The 26,798-nt window shown below is 40.0% G+C and overlaps 1 protein-coding gene across 1 annotated transcript in view; it reads left to right on the forward strand.

Annotated features, from left to right (window-relative positions):
* LOC128666463 (uncharacterized) overlaps positions 1–26,798 on the forward strand; it is a 263,279-nt gene that overhangs the window by 50,931 nt on the left and 185,550 nt on the right. Inside the window, exons 3-7 of the mRNA XM_053721074.1 lie at positions 230–518; positions 1,416–1,570; positions 3,015–3,056; positions 24,999–25,284; positions 25,766–25,920. Of these exons, the coding sequence (XP_053577049.1) occupies positions 230–518; positions 1,416–1,570; positions 3,015–3,056; positions 24,999–25,284; positions 25,766–25,920 (927 nt within the window). The remainder of the gene's footprint in view (positions 1–229; positions 519–1,415; positions 1,571–3,014; positions 3,057–24,998; positions 25,285–25,765; positions 25,921–26,798) is intronic.

The following is a 26,798-nucleotide window of genomic DNA, read 5'->3' on the forward strand; positions in this document are numbered from 1 at the left end:
ATCCTGATTGGTTTCTTAAAGTCTCTTTACAGTGGGGTGTGAATACTTAGGAAAGTCTTATGTAAAATATCTTCTTTTTTTACATAGAGATGTTCAGGTGATATTTTTTAGTCAACTTTTTACAGCTATGCTGCATCACTTTCAAGTGCTTCAACATTTGAGTATCAAGTCCCTTTAGTAAAGACAAGCTTTTTAATCAATGCCCTGCTGATAATTGTGTATTTTATAGCCCCAAATATAGCTCTTCAAGGGATTACTTCTCAGTCAAGCACCTATACTTATTATGGTAACTCTCGAAATGCCAATGATGGTTCCCTTGCAAACAATTACTTGAGATCACAATGCTCACATACAAAGAAAGAAAAAGATCCTTGGTGGATGGTGGATCTCAAAGAGAAATATCATATCAATTCTGTGGCCATCACAAATCGTGTTTTGGAATGTTGCAGAGAGAGAATTTTTGGGGCTGAGATTCGAATTGGCAATGACCCAACAAATGGAGGAACATTAAATCCCAGGTATACTTTGAATTTATATTATACTAACATAATAGCTATCTTAGTGCCCAATATGTATCGTATTCAGTATCCAGTGTGTTATCATATTAACAATGAGATGTTACTTATAAGTTATTTAAAGGGACATTAAGCACTACATATCATGTACCCTCTTGTAACTGCGGATGCCACTATTTTGGAAAATAGGTGTCACTGCACATACAGTAAATGAAAGGGAGTTGCTGCGCATGTGCAAACAGGTCAGCATTGCAATGCAGTGAACGCAAGATTTCAACATGGCAGCAATCGAGACTGGAGTGAAGCAGGGGGTAACTTCAATACTATGCTTATAAAATATGTTTAGTGTTTAAAGGGACAGTACACTCAGAATTTAACCTTTATGATTCAGAAAGAGCATGCAATTTTAATGTGAATGAAACCTATTTTTTATTCATAATTCAGATACACTTTTAAACAACTTTCCAATTTACTTCTAATATCAACTTTGCTTCATTCTCTTGATATCCTTTATTGAAGGAGCAGAAATTCACTGCTGGGAGCTAGCTGAATAAATCTTTAAGCCAATGACAATAGGCATATATGTGCAGCCACCAATTAACAGCTAGCTCCCAGCTCCTGAACCTACTTAGGTATGATTTTTCAACAATGGATACTATGAGAACAAAGAAAATTAGATAATAGAAGAATATTGGAAAGTTGTATAAAATGGTATGCTCTATCTGAATCATTAAATAATATATTTGGGTTTCATGTCCCTTTAAAGACAATGAGCACTTATTGAAGTCCACGTGGCTATCTTTTTCAGTGCGTGCAGACCACTAAGGTCTAAGTTTATGTTCCAGTTCTGCAAATATGAATTTTACTGATATCTGAATTATATTATTTTTCTTTTGCTAGATGTGGTGTAATTGCATCAATAGAATCCGGAGAGACTCTTTCATTTTCGTGTCATGGGATGATTGGACAATATGTGTCAGTTACCTTACCAGGGAAGGAAGAACCTCTTGTCCTTTGTGAAGTTCAGGTCTTTGGTCAACCTGTCAGTAGTTTAGGTAAAAAAATATATAAACAAATGGCACGTGTGCTAAAATATCACACAAGGGGATCCACAATGGGTAAAATCTAAGTAGTAAAAAGTCCTCAGATTTGAAGCAGTGAATTATTTTATATAACTAATAATGATTTTGGCCTATTTTTGGTGCCAGGCTCATGGGTACTTTTATTATATGTTGCAGATAGGGTTTGCCAGTTGTGCACCATAACTGATCCCACATGTATACTTTTTAACAACTGAGCAGTCACTTTATACCCTTAGTTGCCAGTAACTCACACTTAAATAATTTTACTTTTTTAGCTGCCAGTAACTCGCATATGAGTATGGATTTGAACCCTTGACTGCCAGGTGCGCACACACACAAAACAATGATTTAACAGCAGCATGGCTGCCCTTAACATATATAATAGGAAATGCAGTGCCATTTCTTTTGGGGTCATAAATATAAAGAAGAAAGACATAGGAGTCATTTTACATTTAGCGGACATTGGAGACTTTAATAATATTGGACATTTAAATGTCCAGTATTTTTGTATAGATTTTACTGGACAGGCTGCTAAAATACTGGACTTTCAAGTTGAATACTGGACACCTGGCAACCCTAGTTGTAGAGTGCTTACAAGGAGTGCAAAAACACTAAGTACTGAACCTGAATATGAAGTAATAACAATTAAACCTGAAATAGTTATACCAAGCAGGTCCTATATTAGTTAATTGGTATATGTGAGCTGGAGGCTACAGTAATGAACCGTGAGCTAAGTTTATCGCTGCTGGTAGACTGAGAACAAGGCTTCTACAAAACCAACTACAACAAATATGGTACTGTGCAGCAAACCAATCATTCAACCACTGAATGTTTATTAGAGATGTGCAGCCCAAAAAATTTGATTAGTTCGACATTTTTGTAATAAATATTCAGGGAAATGTATTTCCCTGAATATTTCTTGACTGCACTATTCGGTATTCGTTTAGTTTCAAACGAAAATAATATCAAATTTTAGTTAAACATTTACATTAATTTTCATTAAACAAATATTAATGTTTAAAAAGTACATGTAAAAAAAATAGACCTGTACCTAAAATACTTACCTACACGCACCGAAGAGCGCACTAATCTGTTCCTCTACACTCCAGAGCCCGGGCCAAGCCAAGCGCACGCTCTAGCTCGTGTAGGTAAGTATTTTAGCATTTTTTAAGAAAATGAAGGAATATTGCTGAATTCTGCAATATTCATTTGTTTTTGTCAATTTTCCCTCTGCAATTCTTTCGAATATTGGATCTGTAAAAAAGAAACAAATATCCATTTTGCTTTTATTCCAAGACAAATGCACAAGTCCATTAAAATAACAAAGTTTATCAATTTAGAAGAATTCATTATATTAGTGTTTTTATCATTTTGAATTTTTGAATTTTTAATATTTATTTTATTCCTGTATTTTCAGATGTTCCAGAGCCACAAATTATATTCAAGACACCCAATGGAGGTACTTACTGTATTCATTTACTACCTGTAAACACTGACAATACTTGGAAAATTAATTATAATGTAATACAGATCAGGGAAAAGTAAACATAAACAGAATTAAATTAAAAGCTGTTTAACGGGAGTAGTGATTGGAAAATTAGCACACTGGGCGAGATTATATATACGGCACAGGCTTCAGCACAAGCGCTACAACCCGCGCCGCCCGTAATTTCATCTCGCACATCGGGGTATTACATATAGGGCGCCAGCAGTTCATAAAGTGCCGTAAGTCTGAAAAACTAGCGATATCCAGAAATGAGCGTAAATACAAATTTCTGGAGTCGCCAGTGACTTACGGCACTTTAAAAACTGCCGGCTCCTAAGAAAAGTAAAAAATATATAAAATCTCCCGTAAAAGTCTAACCCGCCTCCCATAAATAAGCCTGACACGTAAAATTCCTATATTCACCATTAATCCCACATCTGAACTAATAAAAGTATTAACCCCTAAACCGACAACCCCCCACAACGCAATATGCCTAATTAAACTATTAACCCCTATATCTGTCATCAAACCCACACCGCAAGTAATAACTAAAGTATTAACCCCTAAATCCGCCAAACCCAACATCGCAAACTACCTATTAAAACTATTAACCCCTAATCCACCATTAACCCAAAACACAAACTACCTATTAAAGTATTAACCCCTAAACCGCCAAACCCCACAACACAATAAACCTGTCAAAGTATTAACCCCTAAATCGCAAAAGCCCACCACGCAAACAAATAATTAAATTATTAAGCCCCCCTAACCTAACACCCCCTAACCTAACACCCCCTAAATGAATCCAAATTACCTAAATTACAAAATACTAAAGTTACTATTAATATAAAAAAACCTAACACTACTTTAAAAATAAAAATAAACTAAGTATAAATTAAAGGGACAGTCTAATCAAAATTAAAATTCTGGTATAGACTGTCCCTTTAAGCTACAATTACAGAAAAAAAACTAAAATTGCAGAAAATAAAAAACAAAATTACCAAATTTTAAAAAATTATACCTAATCCCTATGAAAATAAAAAGAGCCCCCCCTACTTTAAGAATAAACTACCAGTAGCCCTTAAAAGGGCTTTTTGCAGGGCATTGCCCCAAGATAATCAGCTCTTTTACATCAAAATACACAAAATCCCCCCTAACAGTAAATAACCCCCAAAATAAAAGAACTTAACACTAAAAAACCTAAACTACCCATTGCCCTGAAAAGGGCATTTGTTTGGGCATTGCCCTTAAAAGAGCATTTGGCCCTTTTACAAAGTGCCCACCCTAATCTAAATAAAAACAAAAACAAACTAGGTCTAACCCCCAGGTTGATACTCACATTCCTGAAGTCCGGTGGAGAAGGTCCTGTCTCATGCGGTGAAGTCTTCTTCCAAGCGGCGACCTTTTCTTCCAGGAACAATCCGGCACGGAACGGAGAGCGGAGTTGAAGGATGAGAGCTACTGAAATTCTATTGGCTGATTTGAATAGCCAATAGAATTTTAGTAGCTCTCATCCTATTGGCTGATTTAAATAGCCAATAGGATTTGAGTAGCATTCATCCTATTGGCTGATTTGACTTTGAAGAATCAAATCAGCCAATAGGAATTCAAGGGACACCATTTTTAATCGCGTACCTTAAATTCACTATCCAGTGTACGGTGGCGATCGTATAAAGAGGATCCTCCACGCTCCATGGCTCTGCGGTCGCCGGTCTTCAGTTCCAGGGTCACCAGTCTTCAGTTCCAGAGTCGCCGGTCTTCAGTTCCAGGGTCGCCGGGCCTTCAGCTCCGCGGTCATCGGTCTTCAGCTCCGCCCTCTGCTCCACACCGGATTGTTCCTGGAAGAAGAGGTCACCATTTTTAATTGCGTACCTTGAATTCACTATCCAGTGTACGGCGGCGATGGTATGAAGAGGATCCTACACGCTCCATGGCTCCGCGGTCGCCGGTCTTAAGTTCCAGGGTCGCCGGTCTTCAGTTCCAGGATCGTCGGTCTTCAGTTCTAGGGTCGCCGGTCTTCAGCTCCACGGTCATCGGTTTTCAGCTCTGCGACGGATTGTTCCTGGAAGAAGAGGTCACCATTTTTAATCGCGTACCTTGAATTCACTATCCAGTCTACGGCGGTGATCATATGAAGAGGATCCTCCACACTCCATGGCTCTGTGGTCACCGGTCTTCAGTTCCAGGGTCGTCGGTCTTCAGTTCCAGGATCGTCGGTCTTCAATTCTAGGGTCGCCTGTCTTCAGCTCCACGGCCATCAGCTCCGCCCTCAGCTCCACACTAGATTGTTCCTGGAAGAAGTGATCACCACTTGGAAGAAGACTTCACCGCATGGGACAGGACCTTCTCCGCCCGACTTCAGGAATGGTAAGTATCAACCTGGGTTCTTTTTGTTTTAATTTTTTTTAGTTTTTTTTTTATTTAGATTAGGGTGGGCACTTTGTAAAAGCTAAATGCCCTTTTAAGGGCAATGCCCAAACAAATGCCCTTTTCAGGGCAATGGGTAGTTTAGGTTTTTTAGTGTTAGGTTCTTTTATTTTGGGGGGTTTGGTGGGTGGGTTTTACTGTTACGGGGGACGTTGTGTATTTTGATGTAAAAGAGCTGTTTATCTTGGGGCAATGCCCTGCAAAAAGCCCTTTTAAGGGCTACTGGTAGTTTATTCTTAGAGTAGGGGGTGTTTTTATTTGGGGGGAGCTTTTTATTTTCATAGGGATTAGGTATACTTTTTTTAAATTTTGTAATTTTGTTTTTTATTTTCTGTAATCTTAGATTTTTTTATTTTATGTAATTGTAGCTTAAAGGGACAGTCTACACCAGAATTTTAATTTTGACTAGACTATCCCTTTAATTTATACTTAGTTTATTTTTATTTTTAAAGTAGTGTTAGTTTTTTTTTATTTTAATAGTATCTTTAGTATTTTGTAATTTAGGTAATTTGGGTTCATTTAGGGGGTGTTAGGTTAGGGGGCTTAGTAATTTAATTTTTTATTTGCGTTGTGGGCTTTGGCGGTTTAGGGGTTAATACTTTGATAGGTTTATTGTGTTGTGGGCTTTGGCGGTTTAGGGGTTAATACATTGATAGGTTTATTGTGTTGTGGGTTTTGGTGGTTTAGGGGTTAATACTTTAATAGGTAGTTTGCGTTGTGGGTTAATGGCAGATTAGGGGTTAATAGTTTTAATAGGTAGTTTGCGATATTGGGGTTGGCGGATATAGGGGTTAATACTTTATTTGTAGTTCCGATGTGGGTTTGATGGCGGATATAAGGGTTAATACACTTTATCAGTTATTGTGGTGGGGGATTGTGGTTGACAGGTAGATAGATATTGCGCATGCGTTAGGTGTTAGTTTATTTTTGCAGTCAGTTTCAGGAGTTACGGTGCTCCCATACTCAATGCAAGGCTTGCTGCAGCTGCCTTGTGTGGCAAGGTGAAAATGGAGTAAGATTTCTCCATTTTCACCACGTAAGTCCTTGCGCTGAATATTGGATACCGATTTGAGACGCGGTCCGATGCTAGCTTATGGGAGTAAAAATTGCGGGCGATGGGTGAAATATACGTGCCGCATTTATATGCGGCGCTCTATATTGAATACCAAAACCATACAAAAAACGGCATCACCCAGCTTTTGCGGGCGATGCTGCATATGTAATGGAGCCCACTGTTTTACTAACTGGATGTCATAAGCTATTCTGGTTGCTGATAAGCCCTCTAACAGGCTTCACAGATTTCCTTTTATGTAAAAAGTTAAGCATGTTTGTGTGTTTTAGAGACTGGTGTAATGTGTTCACAAACAAGCTTTCATGGGTAGTGATCTTCACTTCCCTAGAGATTAGTTTATACTTGAACTTTCAACACTATAAAGTAAATACTTTTAACCTTCATTTAGTTCTTCTAATTCTCAAGTTTCCATATTTAAATTAAGAAGTTTATATCTCTACTTCATTTTAAGCTGAAGGTCAAACTTATTTAATTGTGAAAATTGATATAAAAATAAAGTTCAATTTTTGCTTTAATATTTAATGAATGTTTATAGTACTAGTTTTAGTTGCAAAACAAAAAAAAGAATTTGCTTACCTCGTAAATCAATTTCTTTTGTGATAGTGAGAGTCCATGGGGCCTAGTTATCAAGCCATCAACCTCAAATACGCTGGAATTCCGCAGCGTATTTGTGGCGAGGCTGATTCGCCTTAGTTATCAAAGGCTAGAGATCGGCAAAAGTTGAATTTTGTGACGTAAACTTCGATCCGCCGGACTCAGTCCGACACAGATCGATTCTTACGTCACTCCAGATGTTCCGCACACAAGGTCGGCACAATCTGACTACTTTTGCTAGTTATCAAAAAAACTAGCAGGTACGCTCTGCACTTTTACGGCCCAGCGTACCTGGTTTTCAAACCGCCACCCTGGAGGCGGCGGATCCCATAGGAATCAATGGGAGTCTGACCATAGCGAAAGTTCATGTTCGCTGCTGCCCGACATCCCATTGATTCCTATGGGAGATGTCTGCACCTAACACCCTAACATGTACCCGAGTCTAAACACCCCTAATCTGTCCCCCCTACACCGCCGCAACTAAATAAAGTTATTACCCCCTAAACCGCCGCACCCGGAGCCCACCGCAAGCTACTCTATACATATTAACCCCTAAACCGCCGCTCCCGGAGCCCACCGCAACTATAATAAATGTATTAACCCCTAAACCGCCGATCCCGGAGCCCACCGCAACTATAATATATGTATTAACCCCTAAACCGCCGCTCCCGGAGCCCACCGCCACCTACATTATACCTAGTAACCCCTATCCTGCCCCCCCTATACCGCCGCCCTCTGTAATAAAGTTATTAACCCCTATCCTGCCAATCCCGCACCTCGCCGCAACTAAATAAATAGTTTAACCCCTAAACCGCCGCTCCCTGACCCTGCCGCAACCTATAATAAATTTATTAACCCCTAATCTGCCCCCCTACACCGTCGCCACCTATAATAAATTTATTAACCCCTATCCTGCCCCCCACTACACCGCCGCCACTGTAATAAATTTATTAACCCCTAAACCTAAGTCTAACACTAACCCTAACACCCCCCTAACTTAAATATTAATTAAATAAATCTAAATAATATTTCTATTATGAACTAAATTAATCCTATTTAAAACTAAATACTTACCTGTAAAATAAACCCTAATATAGCTACAATATAAATAATAATTATATTGTAGCTATCTTAGGATATATTTTTATTTTACAGGCATCTTTTAATTTATTTTAACTAGGTACAATAGCTATTAAATAGTTATTAACTATTTAATAGCTTACCTAGCTAAAATAAAGAGAAATGTACCTGTAAAATAAAAACTAACCTAAGTTACAATTACACCAAACACTACACTATACTTTAATAAATTATTCCTATTTAAAACTAAATACTTACCTGTAAAATAAACCCTAAGATAGCTACAATGTAATTAATAATTACATTGTAGCTATTTTAGGAATTATATTTATTTTACAGGTAACTTTGTATTTATTTTAGCTAGTTAGAATAGTTATTAAATAGTCATTAACTATTTAATAACTACCTAGCTAAAAGAAATACAAAATTACCTGTAAAATAAATCCTAACCTAAGTTACAATTAAACCTAACACTACACTATCATTAAATAAATTAACTACAAATAACTACAATTAAATACAATTACATAAACTAACTAAAGTACAAAAAAAAAGCTAAGTTACAAAAAATAAAAAAAATAGGTTACAAACATTTTAAAAATATTACACCAATTTTAAGCTACTTACACCTAATCTAAGCTCCCTAATAAAATAACAAACCCCCCCAAAATAAAAAAAAGCCCTACCCTATTCTAAATTAAAAAAGTTCAAAGCTCTTTTACCTTACCAGCCCTTAAAAGGGCCTTTTGTGTGGGCATGCCCCAAAGAATTCAGCTCTTTTGCCTGTAAAAGAAAAATACAACCCCCCCAACATTAAAACCCACCACCCACATACCCCTAATCTAACCCAAACCCCCCTTAAAATAACCTAACACTAATCCCCTGAAGATCATCCTACCTTGAGTCGTCTTCACTCAGCCGAGCAGCGATGGACCAAAGAGGAGACCCGGAGCGGCAGAAGTTATCCTCCAAGCGGCGCTGAAGAAATCTTCCATCCGATGAAGTGATCCTCCAAGCGGCGCTGAAGAATTCTTCCATCCGGGCGATGTCATCTTCCAAGCGGCGCTGAAGAAGCCTTCTATCCGGGCGATGACATCTTCCAAGCGGGGTCTTCAATCTTCAATCTTCATCCCGCCGACGCGGAACATCCTTCTTTACCGACGGACTACCGACGAATGCAGGCTCCTTTAAGGGACGTCATCCAAGATGGCGTCCCTTCAATTCCGATTGGCTGATAGGATTCTATCAGCCAATCGTAATTAAGGTAGGAAAAATCTGATTGGCTGATCGGAACAGCCAATAGAATGCGAGCTCAATGTGATTGGCTGATTGGATTAGCCAATCGGATTGAACTTGAATCTGATTAGCTGATTCCATCAGCCAATCAGATTTTTCCTACCTTAATTCTGATTGGCTGATAGAATCCTATCAGCCAATCGGAATTGAAGGGACACCATCTTGGATGACGTCCCTTAAAGGAGCCTGCATTCGTCGGTAGTCCGTCGGTAAAGAAGGATGTTCCGCGTCGGCGGGATGAAGATTGAAGATTGAAGACCCCGCTTGGAAGATGACATCGCCCGGATAGAAGGCTTCTTCAGCGCCGCTTGGAAGATGACATCGCCCGGATGGAAGAATTCTTCAGCGCCGCTTGGAGGATCACTTCATCGGATGGAAGATTTCTTCAGCGCCGCTTGGAGGATAACTTCTGCCGCTCCGAGTCTCCTCTTTGGTTCCATCACTGCTCGGCTGAGTGAAGACGACTCAAGGTAGGATGATCTTCAGGGGATTAGTGTTAGGTTATTTTAAGGGGGGTTTGGGTTAGATTAGGGGTATGTGGGTGGTGGGTTTTAATGTTGGGGGGGGTTGTATTTTTCTTTTACAGGCAAAAGAGCTGAATTCTTTGGGGCATGCCCCCACAAAAGGCCCTTTTATGGGCTGGTAAGGTAAAAGAGCTTTGAACTTTTATAATTTAGAATAGGGTAGGGCATTTTTTTTATTTTGGGGGGTTTGTTATTTTATTAGGGGGCTTAGATTAGGTGTAAGTAGCTTAAAACTGGTGTAATATTTTTAAAATGTTTGTAACCTATTTTTTTTTATTTTTTGTAACTTAGCTTTTTTTTTTGTACTTTAGTTAGTTTATGTAATTGTATTTAATTGTAGTTATTTGTAGTTAATTTATTTAATTTATTTAATGATAGTGTAGTGTTAGGTTTAATTGTAACTTAGGTTAGGATTTATTTTACAGGTAATTTTGTATTTCTTTTAGCTAGGTAGTTATTAAATAGTTAATAACTATTTAATAACTATTCTAACTAGCTAAAATAAATACAAAGTTGCCTGTAAAATAAATATAATTCCTAAAATAGCTACAATGTAATTATTAATTACATTGTAGCTATCTTACGGCTAGATTTAGAGTTTTTTCGGTAACGACCCGCGTAGCTAACGCTGGCTTTTTTCTGGCCGCACCTTTAAAATACCTCTGGTATTGAGAGTCCACAGAATGGCTGCGTTAGGCTCCAAAAAAGGAGCGTACAGCATATTTAACGCAACTTCAACTCTAGATACCAGAGTTGCTTACGGACGCGGCCAGCCTCAAAAACGTGCTTGTGCACGATTCCCCCATAGAAAACAATGGGGCTGTTTGAGCTGAAAAAAAAACCTAACACCTGCAAAAAAGCAGCGTTCAGCTCCTAACGCAGCCCCATTGTTTGCTATGGGGAAACACTTCCTACGTCTGCACCTAACACCCTAACATGTACCCCGAGTCTAAACACCCCTAACCTTACACTTATTAACCCCTAATCTGTGGCCCCCGCTATCGCTGACCCCTGCATATTATTTTTAACCCCTAATCTGCCGCTCCGTACACCCCCGCCACCTACATTATCCCTATGTACCCCTAATCTGCTGCCCTAACATCGCCGACCCCTATATTATATTTATTAACCCCTAATCTGCCACCCTCAACATCGCCTCCACCTAACTACACTTATTAACCCCTAATCTACCGACCGGACCTGAGCGCTACTATAATAAATGTATTAACCGCTAATCCGCCTCACTCCCGCCTCAATAACCCTATTATAAATAGTATTAACCCCTAATCTGCCCTCCCTAACATTGCCGACACCTAACTTCAAGTATTTACCCCTAATCTGCCGACAGGAGCTCACTGCTATTCTAATAAATGTATTAACCCCTAAAGCTAAGTCTAACCCTAACACTAACACCCCCCTAAGTTAAATATAATTTAAATCTAACAAAATAAATTAACTCTTATTAAATAAATTATTCCTATTTAAAGCTCAATACTTACCTTAAAAATAAATCCTAATATAGCTACAATATAAATTATAATTATATTATAGGTATTTTAGGATTTATATTTATTTTACAGGTAACTTTGTATTTATTTTAACCAGGTACAATAGCTATTAAATAGTTAAGAACTATTTAATATCTAAAATAGTTAAAATAATTACAAAATTACCTGTAAAATAAATCCTAACCTAAGTTACAATTAAACCTAACACTACACTATCAATAAATTAATTAAATAAAATACCTACAATTATCTACAATTAAACCTAACACTACACTATCAATAAATAAATAAAATACAATTCCTACAAATAAATACAATGAAATAAACTAACTAAAGTACAAAAATTAAAAAAATATTTACAAACATTAGAAAAAAATTACAACAATTTTAAACTAATTACACCTACTCTAAGCCCCCTAATAAAATAACAAAGACCCCCAAAATAAAAAAATGCCCTACCCTATTCTAAATTACAAAAGTTCAAAGCTCTTTTACCTTACCAGCCCTGAACAGGGCCCTTTGCGGGGCATGCCCCAAAGAATTCAGCTCTTTTGCCTGTAAAAAAAACACATACAATACCCCCCCCAACATTACAACCCACCACCCACATACCCCTAATCTAACTCAAACCCCCCTTAAATAAACCCAACACTAAGCCCCTGAAGATCTTCCTACCTTATCTTCACCATACCAGGTTCACCGATCGATCCAGAAGAGCTCCTCCGATGTCGTGATCCAAGCCCAAGCGGGGGGCTGAAGAGGTCCATGATCCGGCTGAAGTCTTCATCCAAGCTGGAGCTGAAGAGGTCCATGATCCGGATGAAGTCTTCTATCAACGGCATCTTCAATCTTCTTTCTTCCGGATCCATCTTGCAGACCTCTGACGCGGAACATCCTGCTGGCCCGACGGACTACCGACGAATGAAGGCTCCTTTAAGGGACGTCATCCAAGATGGCGTCCCTCGAATTCCGATTGGCTGATAGGATTCTATCAGCCAATCGGAATTAAGGTAGGAAAATTCTGATTGGCTGATGGAATCAGCCAATCAGAATCAAGTTCAATCCGATTGGCTGATCCGATCAGCCAATCAGATTGAGCTTGCATTCTATTGGCTGTTCCAATCAGCCAATAGAATGCAAGCTCAATCTGATTGGCTGATCGGATCGGCCAATCGGATTGAACTTGATTCTGATTGGCTGATTCCATCAGCCAATCAGAATTTTCCTACCTTAATTCCGATTGGCTGATAGAATCCTATCAGCCAATCGGAATTCGAGGGACTCCATCTTGGATGACGTCCCTTAAAGGAGCCTTCATTCGTCGGTAGTCCGTCGGGCCAGCAGGATGTTCCGCGTCGGAGGTCTGCAAGATGGATCCGGAAGAAAGAAGATTGAAGATGCCGTTGATAGAAGACTTCATCCGGATCATGGACCTCTTCAGCTCCCGCTTGGATGAAGACTTCAGCCGGATCATGGACCTCTTCAGCCCCCCGCTTGGGCTTGGATCATGACATCGGAGGAGCTCTCCTGGATCGATCGGTGAACCTGGTATGGTGAAGATAAGGTAGGAAGATCTTCAGGGGCTTAGTGTTAGGTTTATTTAAGGGGGGTTTGGGTTAGATTAGGGGTATGTGGGTGGTGGGTTGTAATGTTGGGGGGGGTATTGTATGTGTTTTATTTACAGGCAAAAGAGCTGAATTCTTTGGGGCATGCCCCGCAAAGGGCCCTGTTCAGGGCTGGTAAGGTAAAAGAGCTTTGAACTTTTGTAATTTAGAATAGGGTAGGGCATTTTTTTATTTTGGGGGTCTTTGTTATTTTATTAGGGGGCTTAGAGTAGGTGTAATTAGTTTAAAATTGTTGTAATATTTTTCTGATGTTTGTAAATATTTTTTTATTTTTTGTAACTTAGTTCTTTTTTATTTTTTGTACTTTAGTTAGTTTATTTCATTGTAGTTTTTTGTAGGTATTGTATTTAATTTATTTATTGATAGTGTAGTGTTAGGTTTAATTGTAACTTAGGTTAGGATTTATTTTACAGGTAATTTTGTAATTATTTTAACTATTTTAGCTATTGTACCTGGTTAAAATAAATACAAAGTTACCTGTAAAATAAATATAAATCCTAAAATAGCTATAATATAAATATAATTTATATTGTAGCTATATTAGGATTTATTTTACAGGTAAGTATTTAGCTTTAAATAGGAATAATTTATTTAATAAGAGTTAATTAATTTCGTTAGATTTAAATTATATTTAACTTAGGGGGGTGTTAGTGTTAGGGTTAGACTTAGCTTTAGGGCTTAATAAATTTATTAGAATAGCGGTGAGCTCCAGTCGGCAGATTAGGGGTTAATGTTTGAAGTTAGGTGTCGGCGATGTTAGGGAGGGCAGATTAGGGGTTAATACTATTTATTATAGTGTTAGTGAGGCGGATTAGGGGTTAATAACTTTATTATAATAGCGGTGCGGTCCGCTCGGCAGATTAGGGGTTAATAAGTGTAGGCAGGTGGAGGCGACGTTGTGGGGGGGCAGATTTGGGGTTAATAAATATAATATAGGGGTCGGCGGTGTTAGGGGCAGCAGATTAGGGGTACATAAGGATAACGTAAGTAGCGGCGCTTTGCGGTCGGCAGATTAGGGGTTAATTATTGTAGGTAGCTGGCGTCGACGTTGTGGGGGGTAGGTTAGGGGTTAATAAATATAATACAGGGGTCGGCGGTGTTAGGGGCAGCAGATTAGGGGTACATAAGGATAACGTAGGTGGCGGTCGGCAGATTAGGGGTTAAAAAAAATTAATAGAGTGGCGGCGATGTGGGGGGACCTCAGTTTAGGGGTACATAGGTAGTTTATGGGTGTTAGTGTACTTTAGAGCACAGTAGTTAAGAGCTTTATGAACCTGCGTTAGCCCAGAAAGCTCTTAACTACTGACTTTTTTCTGCGGCTGGAGTTTTGTCGTTAGATTTCTAACGCTCACTTCAGACACGACTCTAAATACCGGAGTTAGGAAGATCCCATTGAAAAGATAGGATACGCAATTGACGTAAGGGGATCTGCGGTATGGAAAAGTCGCGGCTGAAAAGTGAGCGTTAGACCCTTTCCTGACTGACTCCAAATACCGGCGGTAGCCTAAAACCAGCGTTAGGAGCCTCTAACGCTGGTTTTCATGGTTACCGCCAAATTCCAAATCTAGGCCTTAGGGTTTATTTTACAGGTAAGTATTTAGTTTTAAATAGGAATAATTTATTAAAGTATAGTGTAGTGTTAGGTGTAATTGTAACTTAGGTTAGTTTTTATTTTACAGGTACATTTCTCTTTATTTTAGCTAGGTAAGCTATTAAATAGTTAATAACTATTTAATAGCTATTGTACCTAGTTAAAATTAATTGAAAGATGCCTGTAAAATAAAAATAAATCCTAAGATAGCTACAATATAATTATTATTTATATTGTTGCTATATTAGGGTTTATTTTAAAGGTAAGTATTTAGTTTTAAATAGGATTAATTTTGTTCATAATAGAAATATTATTTAGATTTATTTAATTAATATTTAAGTTAGGGGGGTGTTAGGGTTAGTGTTAGACTTAGGTTTAGGGGTTAATAATTTTATTACAGTGGCGGCGGTGTAGTGGGGGGCAGGATAGGGGTTAATAAATTTATTATAGGTGGCGACGGTGTAGGGGGGGCAGGATAGGGGTTAATAAATTTAATATAGGTTGCGGCGGGTTCAGGGAGCGGCGGTTTAGGGGTTAAACTATTTATTTAGTTGCGGCGAGGTGCGGGATCAGCAGGATAGGGGTTAATAACTTTATTATAGAGGGCAACGGTATAGGGGGGGCAGGATAGGGGTTACTAGGTATAATGTAGGTGGCAGCGGTGTCCGGGAGCGGCGCTTTAGGGGTTAATACATTTATAAGAGTTGCGGCGGGGTCTAGGAGTGGCGGTTTAGGGGTTAGTAACTTTATTTAGTTGTGGGGGGCTCCGGGGGCGCCGGTATAGGGGGTAGAACAGTGTAGTTTAGTGTGGGTGCTTAGTGACAGGCTAGCAAGAAAGCTGTCAAAAAGCCGAAGAGCAGCGAGATCGGATGAGTGATAACTCTCACAGTCCGCTGCTCATCGCCCCGTACTTGGTGCGCAGCTTTTTGACAGCTTTTTTGATAACTTAGGCAAATTTTTGCAGGTCCGCGGCGGCGATGTGAGGCGAGCTTAGGCGGGCGTATTGGGCCGGCGAAGGCAGGAAAAGTAGACACGTTGATAACTAGGCCCCCATGAGCCATCAAATGTGGGATTAAACTCAAGTCCACTAGGAAGACTCAAAAACACCCAACATAGCAGATCTTTTAATTCCTCTCACTTTCCCATAATCCCCCAGTCATATATATGACCAAGAGAAGGGAGAAAATGAGAAAAAGTATGAAAAATAAAGTGAAATGTAAATTCTTACTGAACTCTAACCATCATGAAAGAAATTAATTTATCATGTAAGCATAAATTTTGTTTTCTTTCATAAGATGGTGAGAGACCCAAGCAGTGAGGTCCACTAGACCATGATTAAATAGGGCAGGAAAGCAGTTAAGGCAAGTATGGCACTAGTGACTGCTTTACAAGTTTGTTAAATGGAAATGTCATTCCTGAAGGCCCAAGAGGTGTCAACAGCTTTAGTAGAGTGACAATACAACAAACAGTTTTCAACGCACCACCTATTTATTTTATAAAGTCAGTGGCACGTTGAAAACTGTTTGTTGTATTGTCACTCTACTAGAGTTGTTGACACCTCTTGAGTATTCAGGAATGACATTTGCATTGATATTTAGAACTTGTTAGAAGAATATCAATAGGACCTAGTGACTGCTTTACAAGTTTGTTAAATGGAAATGTCATTCCTGAAGGCCCAAGAGGTGTCAACAGCTTTAGTAGAGTGAAAATACAACAAACAGTTTTCAACGCACCACCTATTTATTTTATAAAGTCAGTGGCGCGTTGAAAACTGTTTGTTGTATTGTCACTCTACTAGAGTTGTTGACACCTCTTGAGTATTCAGGAATGACATTTGCATTGCTGCATAAACCTCTCTAGCATGAAAAATAGACTCAGCTCTTAAGTGGCAGAACTGAGTAGGGGGAAACACATCCTTACAAAGCAATCATTGTTAGAAATTAGTTAAATTATCTGTGGATTCCCCTTCCAAAGGATCAGTATGATGTCCAGAGACGTCAGGTATACTAGTTTGTTCCATAGTATACAAGTAAGGACACTGGGCTCTCTTTAACAAGCTCCGTATGGAGCTTGATGGCCCCTGTTTCTGGCGAGTTTTCAGACTCGCCAGAAACAGCAGTTATGAAGCAGCGGTCACAAAGACCGCTGCTCCATAACCTGTCCACCTGCTCTGAGTAGGTGGACAGACATCGCCGGAAATCGACCCGGTCGAGTACGATTGGGTTGATTGACACCCCCTGCTGGCAGCCTATTGGCCGCGAGTCTGCAGGGGGCGGCGTTGTGAGCTGCTGGTGCAATGTGAGCTGCTGGTGCAATGCTGAATACGGCGAGCGTATTGCTCGCCGTATTCAGCAAGGTCTGTCGGACCTGATGCGCACTGTCGGATCAGGTCCGCCAGACCTTGATAACTTGGGGCCACTGCCTCTTTAGATAGAAAATATGTATTTAAATTCTAAAAATGACAAAAGTAGACACTAGAGTTACAAAATTACATGACTTTAGCCAAGCTCTGCTGGGGCGACATTACATATGTTTCCAATAAACCCCGCCGGCAGTTCATGAAGTGCCGTAAGTCAGATAAACTGGCGATGTTCAGAAATGACCGTAAATACAATTTTCTGGAGTTGCCAGTGACTTGCGGCACTTTAGAAACTGCTGGCGCCTAAGAAAATAAAAAAAATGTCAAAACTCCCGTTAAAGTCTAACCCACCTTCCAAAAATAAACCCGACACGTAAAGCTCCTATATCAGCCATCAAACCCACATCGCAACTAATAATAAAAGAATTAACCCCTAAATCCGCCAGCCCCAACATCGCAAACTACCTATTAAAACTATTAACCCCTAATCCGCCAAACCCACACAACACAATAATGCTAATAAATCTATTAACCTCTAAACCGCCAAACTCCACAACGTAAATAACTAATCATTAAGCCCCCTAACCTAACACCCTCTAAATTACCCCATTACATAAATTGAAATAATACTAAAATACAATTAAAATAAAAAACCTAACATTACTTTAAAACTTAAAAAAAGCTTAAAAATTAAGCTAAAATTACAGTAAAATAAAAAAGTCTATAACAAAATAATAAATAAAATTATCAAAAATAAAAAAATGATACCTAATCCCTATGAAAGTAAAAAAGTCCCCCAATATAAAAACACCCCTTAATCTAATACTAAACTACCAATAGCCTTTAAAAAAGCCTTTTGTAGGGCATTGCCCTAAGTTAAACAGCTCTTTTCCTTAAAAAAATACTAAGTCCCCCCTCTAACAGTAAAATCCCCCACCCACCAAACCCCCAAAATAAAAAAGCCTAACACTAAAAAATCCTAAACTACCCATTGCCCCTAAAGGGGCATTTGTATGGGCATTGCCCTTAAAAGGGCATTCAGCTCTTTTACTGCCGTTAAAAGGGCATTCAGCTCTTTCAAGATTGCCAACAATCCCTAATCTAAAAAATAAAAAAAATTTAAAAATTTAAAAAAAAAGCCTAACTCTAACCCCCAGAGGCCAGATAGGTACTCACGGTTCCTGAAGTCCGGCAGAGAAGATCCTGTTCCAGGCGGTGAAGTCTTCTTCCAAGTGGGGCCCTCTTCTTTATTCATCCAGGACCAAGCTGGCGTGGAAATGACCACGGACCAGGCCCAGCAACCATGGAGCGTGGAGGATCCTCTTCGTACGATCGCCGGCGTACACTGACTATTGAATGCAAGGTACGCGATTAAAAATGGCGTCCCTTGCATTCCTATTGGCTGATTCTTCAAATTCAAATCAGCCAATAGGATGAGAGCTACTGAAATCCTATTGGCTGTTTCTACTAAGTGCTATTGCATTGTCTTTTTATCATGTATTTGTTGTTTATTCAAATCTACAGTATGTATTCATACTTTTAAAGTAGCAGGAACTGCACATAGGGTCAAATTATGAGCGGCACCTTAACAGTTACATGCAAGCGAAAAGGGGTTTATCACAGGTGTTTGCGCATGTCGGGTTTATAACTTGTATTACAAGTTGAAAGTAAATGTGAACGTGTGAGTGCAAACATGATTTATGCTTGAATGATTACCGCGTCCACAGAGCTCTGGATACTGTTTTGCAAAACAAAAATGTGTCACAAAACAAATGAAAATGCATTACAGAGTACAGTTACACTCACAATAACTTAAATTATGCTTAACAGATAATTTTATTTTCTTCCAATGGAAAGAGTCCACAGCTGCATTCATTACTTTTGGGAATTAAGAACCTGGCCACCAGGAGGAGGCAAAGACATCCCAACCAAAGGCTTAAATACTCCACCCACTTCCCTCATCCCCCATTCATTCTACTGAGGAACAAGGAACAGAAAAAGAAATATCAGGGTGAAAAGGTGCCAGAAGAATAAAAAATAAAGACGCCCCACATAAAAAAAGGCGGGTGGGGAGCTGTGGACTCTTTCCATCGGAAGAAAAGAAAATTATCAGGTAAGCATAATTTAAGTTTTTCTTCCTAAATGGAAAGAGTCCACAGCTGCATTCATTACTTTTGGGAAAACAATACCCAAGCTATAGAGGACACTGAATGCCAAAACGGGAGGGTACAATAGGCAGCCCATTCTGAGGGCACCAGGCCTGAAAACCCCTACCCAACAAAAAACCCTGCTTCGTCCGATGCCGAAAAAACAGGAAGGGAAAAGGCCCCAAGGACACTGACCAGCAGATAGCCTGGAAGCCTAGCTAGAGACCGCAACATCAGACTTCAACTGAGCCAACAGTCCTCCAGGAGACACCATCGCCCAATAGTCGGTCTCTAACCACACACCCCTTACTAGCGAAAGGAACCCCAGCCAAAACTCCCAAGGGAAAAAGGCAAGGAGAACCAAATGAAAACTGAAAGTTACCATAAACTCAATAAAAGGAAAACCCCCAATTTAAACCAAGCTTGCAAGACTTAAATGGGTCCTGACAACAAGGGGAGGCAACACCCAATCCAACAGAAACCACAAGGTTTAGAATCAGGTAGCAGAACAGAGAAAAGGTTCTCCCAACATCCTAGGAAGGATTGGAACAGCTAACTAGCCCACAATCAAGGCGCAAACAGCTGCAACTGATTTCAAAGATCAACCCTTCACTTGCCAGGCAGCAAGCAAACCAGCGCATAGGACAAACTGAAAATGGAGACCAAAGATCAACCGAACTCAGAGCAGTGAAGTATTAAGGCAAAATTGCCTGTAGCAGACTCAGACTAAGGTAAACACCAGAGTCAAGAGCCCACAGCCATCCTCAGGATGGCACAGAAGAAATACTTGCTAGAAGTAAAAAGCGGCAAACAAAATATAGAGTGTTAAACCTCCACTATTGAGGACACACTCTAGGCAACCAAAGCCGCCAGACCTACACATAGGTCTCGAAATAAAAGGAGATCCCAGAACCTCAACAAGGACCAAAGTGCCCCCAAGATCTGAGAAGAACAATGGATCTCAGGATCTACCTCCAGTCGGGCCAGCACAAGCATCAGCAGGTCTGAAACCAGGGGAACAGAAGAATCCCAGCTCAAAAAACGAGCGGAAAAAATGGCACAGCCATTACTACAGTGTTCGAATACCAACCTGAAACACCACCTGGAGACAGTCGACAAAGGCCGTAACCAAGGGATCTAGCTAAAGAACATAGACTCAAGGTGGAGCCAGCAACTCTCCCGATGGACAGAACAACCCAGAGAGTGGACCTCCGAATAGGTTAACCCGTCTGTCCCAACCTCCTGAAGACAGGAGAAGCCCTAAGATAGGGACCACACTTCCAAAAAAGGTATAAGCCCCCTCAAGAAAAAAAGGGGGGCCAGCAGAGGGGCCAGAAGGATAGAGCACCTTTCCCAAGGACACAAGCCATAAGCTGACTGAGAGAACAAATCTCCAACGCCAATGACCTGGAAGGAATCCCTGAAGAGTTTAACTTGCTAGCACACAGACAAGCTGCCATAGCTGCAGAGGATCCATAGCAAACCCTTAGCTTGCAGAGCAGCAAAGTCCTCACACTATATCAGCAAGCCGACCAAGGGGAACCGATCATAGGCGTAATGCAAGCCCAAGGGCATTGCCCAGAAAAACCTGGCCAACTGAACCAGTTCAACTAGCCATCAAATGACACAGCCCAAGTTTCCTGGAACTGGGGAAACCAGGACCAGCTCTAGAACCTAACAGACCGGTACAACCCGCTACGGGATCCACAAAGGAAATGCTGAGTGAGAACCTCAGCCACCGGAAGAACCAGAGCGAGGAGAGGTCCGAGCCCCCAAACAAATGAAAACCTGGAAACTGAAATCCCCCGTCTGATATAAAAAACAGACCCTCAGGAGACAACTATACAATGTCCAAAGTAAAATGGACAACAATAAAACCTTTCAATTCCCGACTAAAGGATAAGACCACCCCTTGCCAGTCCAACACTCCAAAGAGCTAACGAAGCAAAGGCCAAAATAAGGTCACTAGAGTCCTAGGCGGCCACAAGATGACCAAGAACAAGGGGATACCTCAAGGACAAAGTCACTCGAACAAAGGCTAATCTCCACATCACCCCCATAAAGCAGAGGAGATAGCAACCCTGGAGATAAACCCAAAACAGAGCTCAAGGAGAACACACTGCCCATGTGCCTACAAAGGAACCAACTCCCGTAGGGACCCAAGGAATGGACAAATTCCGAAAGGTCTCAAGAAGAGAACCACAGCAGGAAAAAGTCCAAGGAATATTCCAGAGCCTTAGCAAGCCAAATTGCCCAAAACAGAGGTAAGGAGGCGTTAAACCCGCAAACCTCCCACGAAAAGGGAGAAACTCTAGGCCCCAAGGAGAACAAAAGCAAAGAGAATGACGCAGCGGAACTCCACTGACCCGGTCAACCAGATTGAAGGCTGAATAAGGACTGACACAATCCTCTCTGCCACACAGACCCAAAAGTCCTCCTTTACCATGCTTTGAACTTGTAAAGAAAAATAAGAAAACACACAAATAATTATGTGAGCACTCAGCACCCTACCGGACCAGCCAGGCAGAACCGGCGCCACGTGTCTGAATAAGCCACGAGACAGAAGATCTGAATCCCAGCAACTGGGGTTATAACTGTCAAGTAGCCTAAATTCCCCCTCAGAGGGGAAGGTAGAACAGACAGAGGTCTAACGTGTCCCTTAACAAACTTCCGAAGAAGCAACCAGAGATAATCGATCCCAGAAGTTCCCGAAGGAAACACATAATCGAAAATAAAAGACATCCTAACCGGATAAAAGAAAATATAAGGCAACCCGTAGGATAAAGCCAGGAAGAAAACAGGCATACCCGCAGGACCAGACAAACGGAACCCTGATCTTCCAACAAAAACTGGGAAAGATCTCAATAAACAGAGATTAGGAGATTACATCATCCCCACATGTCTAATGAGGTGAGCCATTCGAAGCAGAAGACTGCGGATTCCCATATCCATTAAGGATAGGATCATCCAATAACTGAAAGACATGTCTGAGTAAAATGCGAAGGCGCACTATTCTGTAGCGAAAGGCACAACACTCAGGAAAAGCTATATCCACAAGGAACTGTACAGGACCTCCCAAGGCTGGGAGACCCGGGACAAATGGGCATGAGCACAATCACAAATAAACATCTGGACTTTGCAGGCGAATAATCAACAAAAATATGTGAAAGCGAAAATGTGCTGCAACCTCCGGGGGAAACAAGCCACCCTGCAAGGAGGGATAAACATATTCTGGGTTACCCGCATGTGTAGTAGTAGAAAATGGTAGGGAACTCGCCTCTCAGGGGATAGGACCCCCAGAAGCAGATGGCTCAGCAGTCCCATGATTCCCAGAGCCCGAGGAACCAGGCGCTCTAAGATATCATATCGAACATAACTGATTGACCTGTGTCAACTGGGCCAATTCGCATTCATCACAAGCTGAAGAATCTGAATCTGAAATTTGAACAGTCTCAGCATCAGAATCCTCCATAACTAGATAGAGAATATAATAATATGGACTAAAGAAAAATCTAACAGTACCTGACACCCACAATGGCTGGGGCACTCATCACCTCCTAGAACCAGACACTAGCAGACCCAAATTTTTCAGTCGCCACACTGTCAGGAATGCGGAAATGGAAGACCAGAACGTAAACACGTACAGTCACAAGGTGAACCGTACAGTCCAAAAAAAGCACACCCAACCATAAAGTTGCGTCACTTTCAAAGGCCCTTATGTTCTAAGCCAAGAGCCCAGTTAACACTACACATAAACAGATTGAATCAAATAACAAACATGATTAAAAAAAAAAAAACCCTGTTCAATAATCCCCCTTGGGAAATATTAACCCTTGATTCCAAGATACCAAAGGAGCCTCACTAAGGCCCTATATTTTTATACTTAATAAATTCCGCAGGATAGCACCTTACAGGAAACAAATAAATTACAGTACATTCTGATGAAGTAAACTGGAACGATCTTACCGGAATCTACACCATGGAACAGGAACACTGCCCTTCAAGTGTGATGAATAGTAGCAGCACCTCCGCCATCGACTTGAGAGAGGAAAGCAGGCAGCGAAGCAAAGTTCAACAACGCTGATTGCTTGAGGAGCTGTTAATATGAGTTGGGATGGTTTTTCAGAAAGACTCTCTCTGCATCTCCAGACTCTAGCTTTCATCCAGGCCTTCACTGAGAGACTGATGGGATTACTTAAAATTCCCGTCCCAAGTCAAGTTGAAGAGTACTAGCCTCCATAAGAGACAAAACAAACTTGACACTTCTCTGCCAACCTCCTGGGACAAAAGGCAAATAACCACTGGGGGATGAGGAAAGTGGGAGGAGTATTTAAGCCTTTGGCTGGGGTGTCTTTGCCTCCTCCTGGTGGCCAGGTTCTTAATTCCCAAAAGTAATGAATGCAGCTTTGGACTCTTTCCATTTAGGAAGAAAAACACTATCTAATAAAAAATATTTAAAAAGATATTGCACAAGTTATAAGGGCTCAAACAAAGGGCTTTAACATTGATATATATATATATATATATATATATATATATATATATATATATATATATATATATATATATATTATATATATATATATTTGCAAACATATAAACACATAATAAATATGTACACACACAAAGACTATATATGACTGCTATATTAAAATATATGGTCTAAAAAAAATCTCAAAGGATTTTGTATGATTTCTCTCCATGGCGGCAAGTTTTTGATTATCAAGCCCTATGACCCCAGGATATGTGAAACACGTGTACTTGATCATACTAATAGCCTGCCGGCTATGATTGTGCATGGTAGTTACCGGTCAGTGTCTATCGTGCACACCTTAGCTGCAGAAGTCTGTTTCCAGTAGACAGGCCTATCTGAGGCAGTGCAGACACAGTTCCAGGTATCTGTAAGGTTATAACAAAGAGTAGCACACTGTAAACCAGGAGATTGGCAGGCATGCCCACATTTTACCTAGGAGGCTGGTGGCATATCTGCACAGAGAGAAGATGATCACTGCCTGACTGAACTTCTGTCTACCTTTCTGCCCTATTTGTAAGTTTTCTGAGGGGGAAATGGGCCTCATAAGTTGGAGAACCCCTATCAAATGACATAAAGATCACCTCACTCCACGCTGGAGGCAACAATTTGACTGAGGGATTATGGGAAAGTGGGAGGGATTAAAAGATTTGTTATGTTTGGTGTTTTTGCCTCCTCATAGTTAACTGGAGGTTGAAGGTGCAGTGCACCCTAATTTTGTCTCCTCTTTATTGTGTTCCCATTGAGCCATTTTACCTGATGGAGTGTATTAAATTGTTTACACATTGCTCCTTTACCTTTATATTGGCATTTTAAATAACTGATTTGTGTCTGTCGTATCCCTACCTATATGGAAAATTTTTATACTTAAAGAGACAGTCTACTTGATTTTTTTTGTTGTTTAAAAAGATTTTAATGGCTTGTGGTTTGAAAGAACAAAACTAGCTATTTCATTTATAAAAATAAACCCCAAAAAGCAATTTCTCATACATTTTATTTTCTGTAGGTAGTATAATAAGTCTATTGAAAACACATTAAGTTAAGTTGGGGAGGGGGGATTACAGTAACATGTCCCTTTAATGCCACATTTGGTGGCTTGTGGACTCTCTTCATTTTATGAAAGAAAAATGTAATGATTTTTTTTTTTTAAATACTTTGCAGCGCCAAATGTGGCTCAGAAAGGAGTCGCCACACAGTCCAGTCTTTATAATATGTATGGAGAATCAAAGAATGCTATTGATGGATCTCTCTCCAGCAATTACCTCTTCATTGAATGCGCTGGTACTAGTGAGCAAGATAATCCCTGGTGGATGGTTGATCTCAAATCTCGATACCAAATCTTTACTGTTGCTGTTACAAATAGAGGTGACTGTTGTGCTAACCGGATAAATGGGGCAGAAATACGAATCGGAAACTCTGAAAAAGATGGAGGAACCCATAATACAGTGTACAGTATTTATTTTTTTACTTATTGCTATAATTTAAAAGGGACAGTAAAGTAATTATTAGACATTCATGATTTAGGTAGAACATACAATTTTAAAGAAATTTCCAATTTACTTCTATTATTTAATTTGCTTCATTCTCTTGTTATCCTTTGCTATAAGGTTTATTTAGGTAAGCTCACGAGCAGCAAAGAACCTAGGTTCTAGCTTCTGATTGGTGGCTGCATATATATACTGATTTTCATTGGCTCACCCATGTGTTCAGTTAGAAACCAGTAGTGCATTGCTGCTCCTTCAACAAATGATACCAAGAGAATGAAACAAATTTGATAATAGAAGTAAACTGGAAAGTTGTTTAACATTGTATGTTCAACCCAAATTATGAAAGAACTTTTTGGGGTTTAATGACCCTTTAATTTTAAATTTCTAGTCTTTAATAGAAGTTATTTAACAGTTTCATATATAGTTTTTTACTGTTTTCAGATGTGGCATAATTACGTCAATGGATAATGGTGAGACTCTTGCATTTGAATGCGGTGGTATGGAGGGCCAATATGTCACGGTCCATATACCTGGAAGTACGAAATCAGTCACCATATGTGAAGTCCAAGTTTTTGGACTCCCAGCTGAATTTACTGGTAAGAGTTTAGATATTTATTGTTAAAAAAATATATCCTCAGTCAAAACTTTATTAAAAGATACTCACCTAGATTATAAGTTGTGCGTTCGTGTTTTAATGCTGAAAAAATGGTCATTTCAGCGTTAAAGCAGCACTGCAGCCATTACAAGTCTTGTCAGTATAGCTGTACCGCAAGCCTTTTAGGGCTAGATTTATTAAAGCTGAGGCAAACAGGGGCGCGTATACGCGCTCCTGTATGCCTCAGCTCGCCCTGTGGCGGGGCGAAATTACCCGCAGGTATTCGCTAATTACACACGAGCGCAATTTTGCGCTTGCGTGCAATCCCGCCCCCTGCCCGCGCACAGCCAATCAAGCGCGGGCAGGAGCTGTCAATCTCCTCGGTCTGACTAGACCGAGGAGATTGAATTTCGCCACCTTAGAGGTGGCGAATAGGTTAGGGAAGCGGCGGTCTGGTGACCGCTGCTTGATAAATACGGAGAGCAAGTTTTTATGAGAACTTGCAGCCGTAGGGCTTTAATAAATCTAGCCCTTAGCCTGTTAAAAGAAACTGTTCCCATATATAGTCTTACGTGTTTTTAGTCTTTATGGTATTAACTACAGACACAACACATATTTTCTTCTATTGCAACATATACCTATTAATCTGTGCTGATTGGTTACCAGAATAATTAATATAATTAATTCCTTTCCTGCTCTTAAAAAGGAAACCACATTAAAGTAAAACGTTTTTGCTTGCACGCTAAGCTAAGTTAGAATATCGCAACCACGTTAATGTATTCCCTGATAGAAGTTAATGGAGCCAAAAACATATGGAAAAAAATGTAACACCCTACTCACTCACAAACACAATCGCATTTTCTCAAGTGCTCTAACCTG

The sequence above is a fragment of the Bombina bombina genome, chromosome 7, assembly GCF_027579735.1.
Source record: "Bombina bombina isolate aBomBom1 chromosome 7, aBomBom1.pri, whole genome shotgun sequence".
In the NCBI taxonomy this organism is placed as follows: Eukaryota; Metazoa; Chordata; class Amphibia; order Anura; family Bombinatoridae; genus Bombina; species Bombina bombina.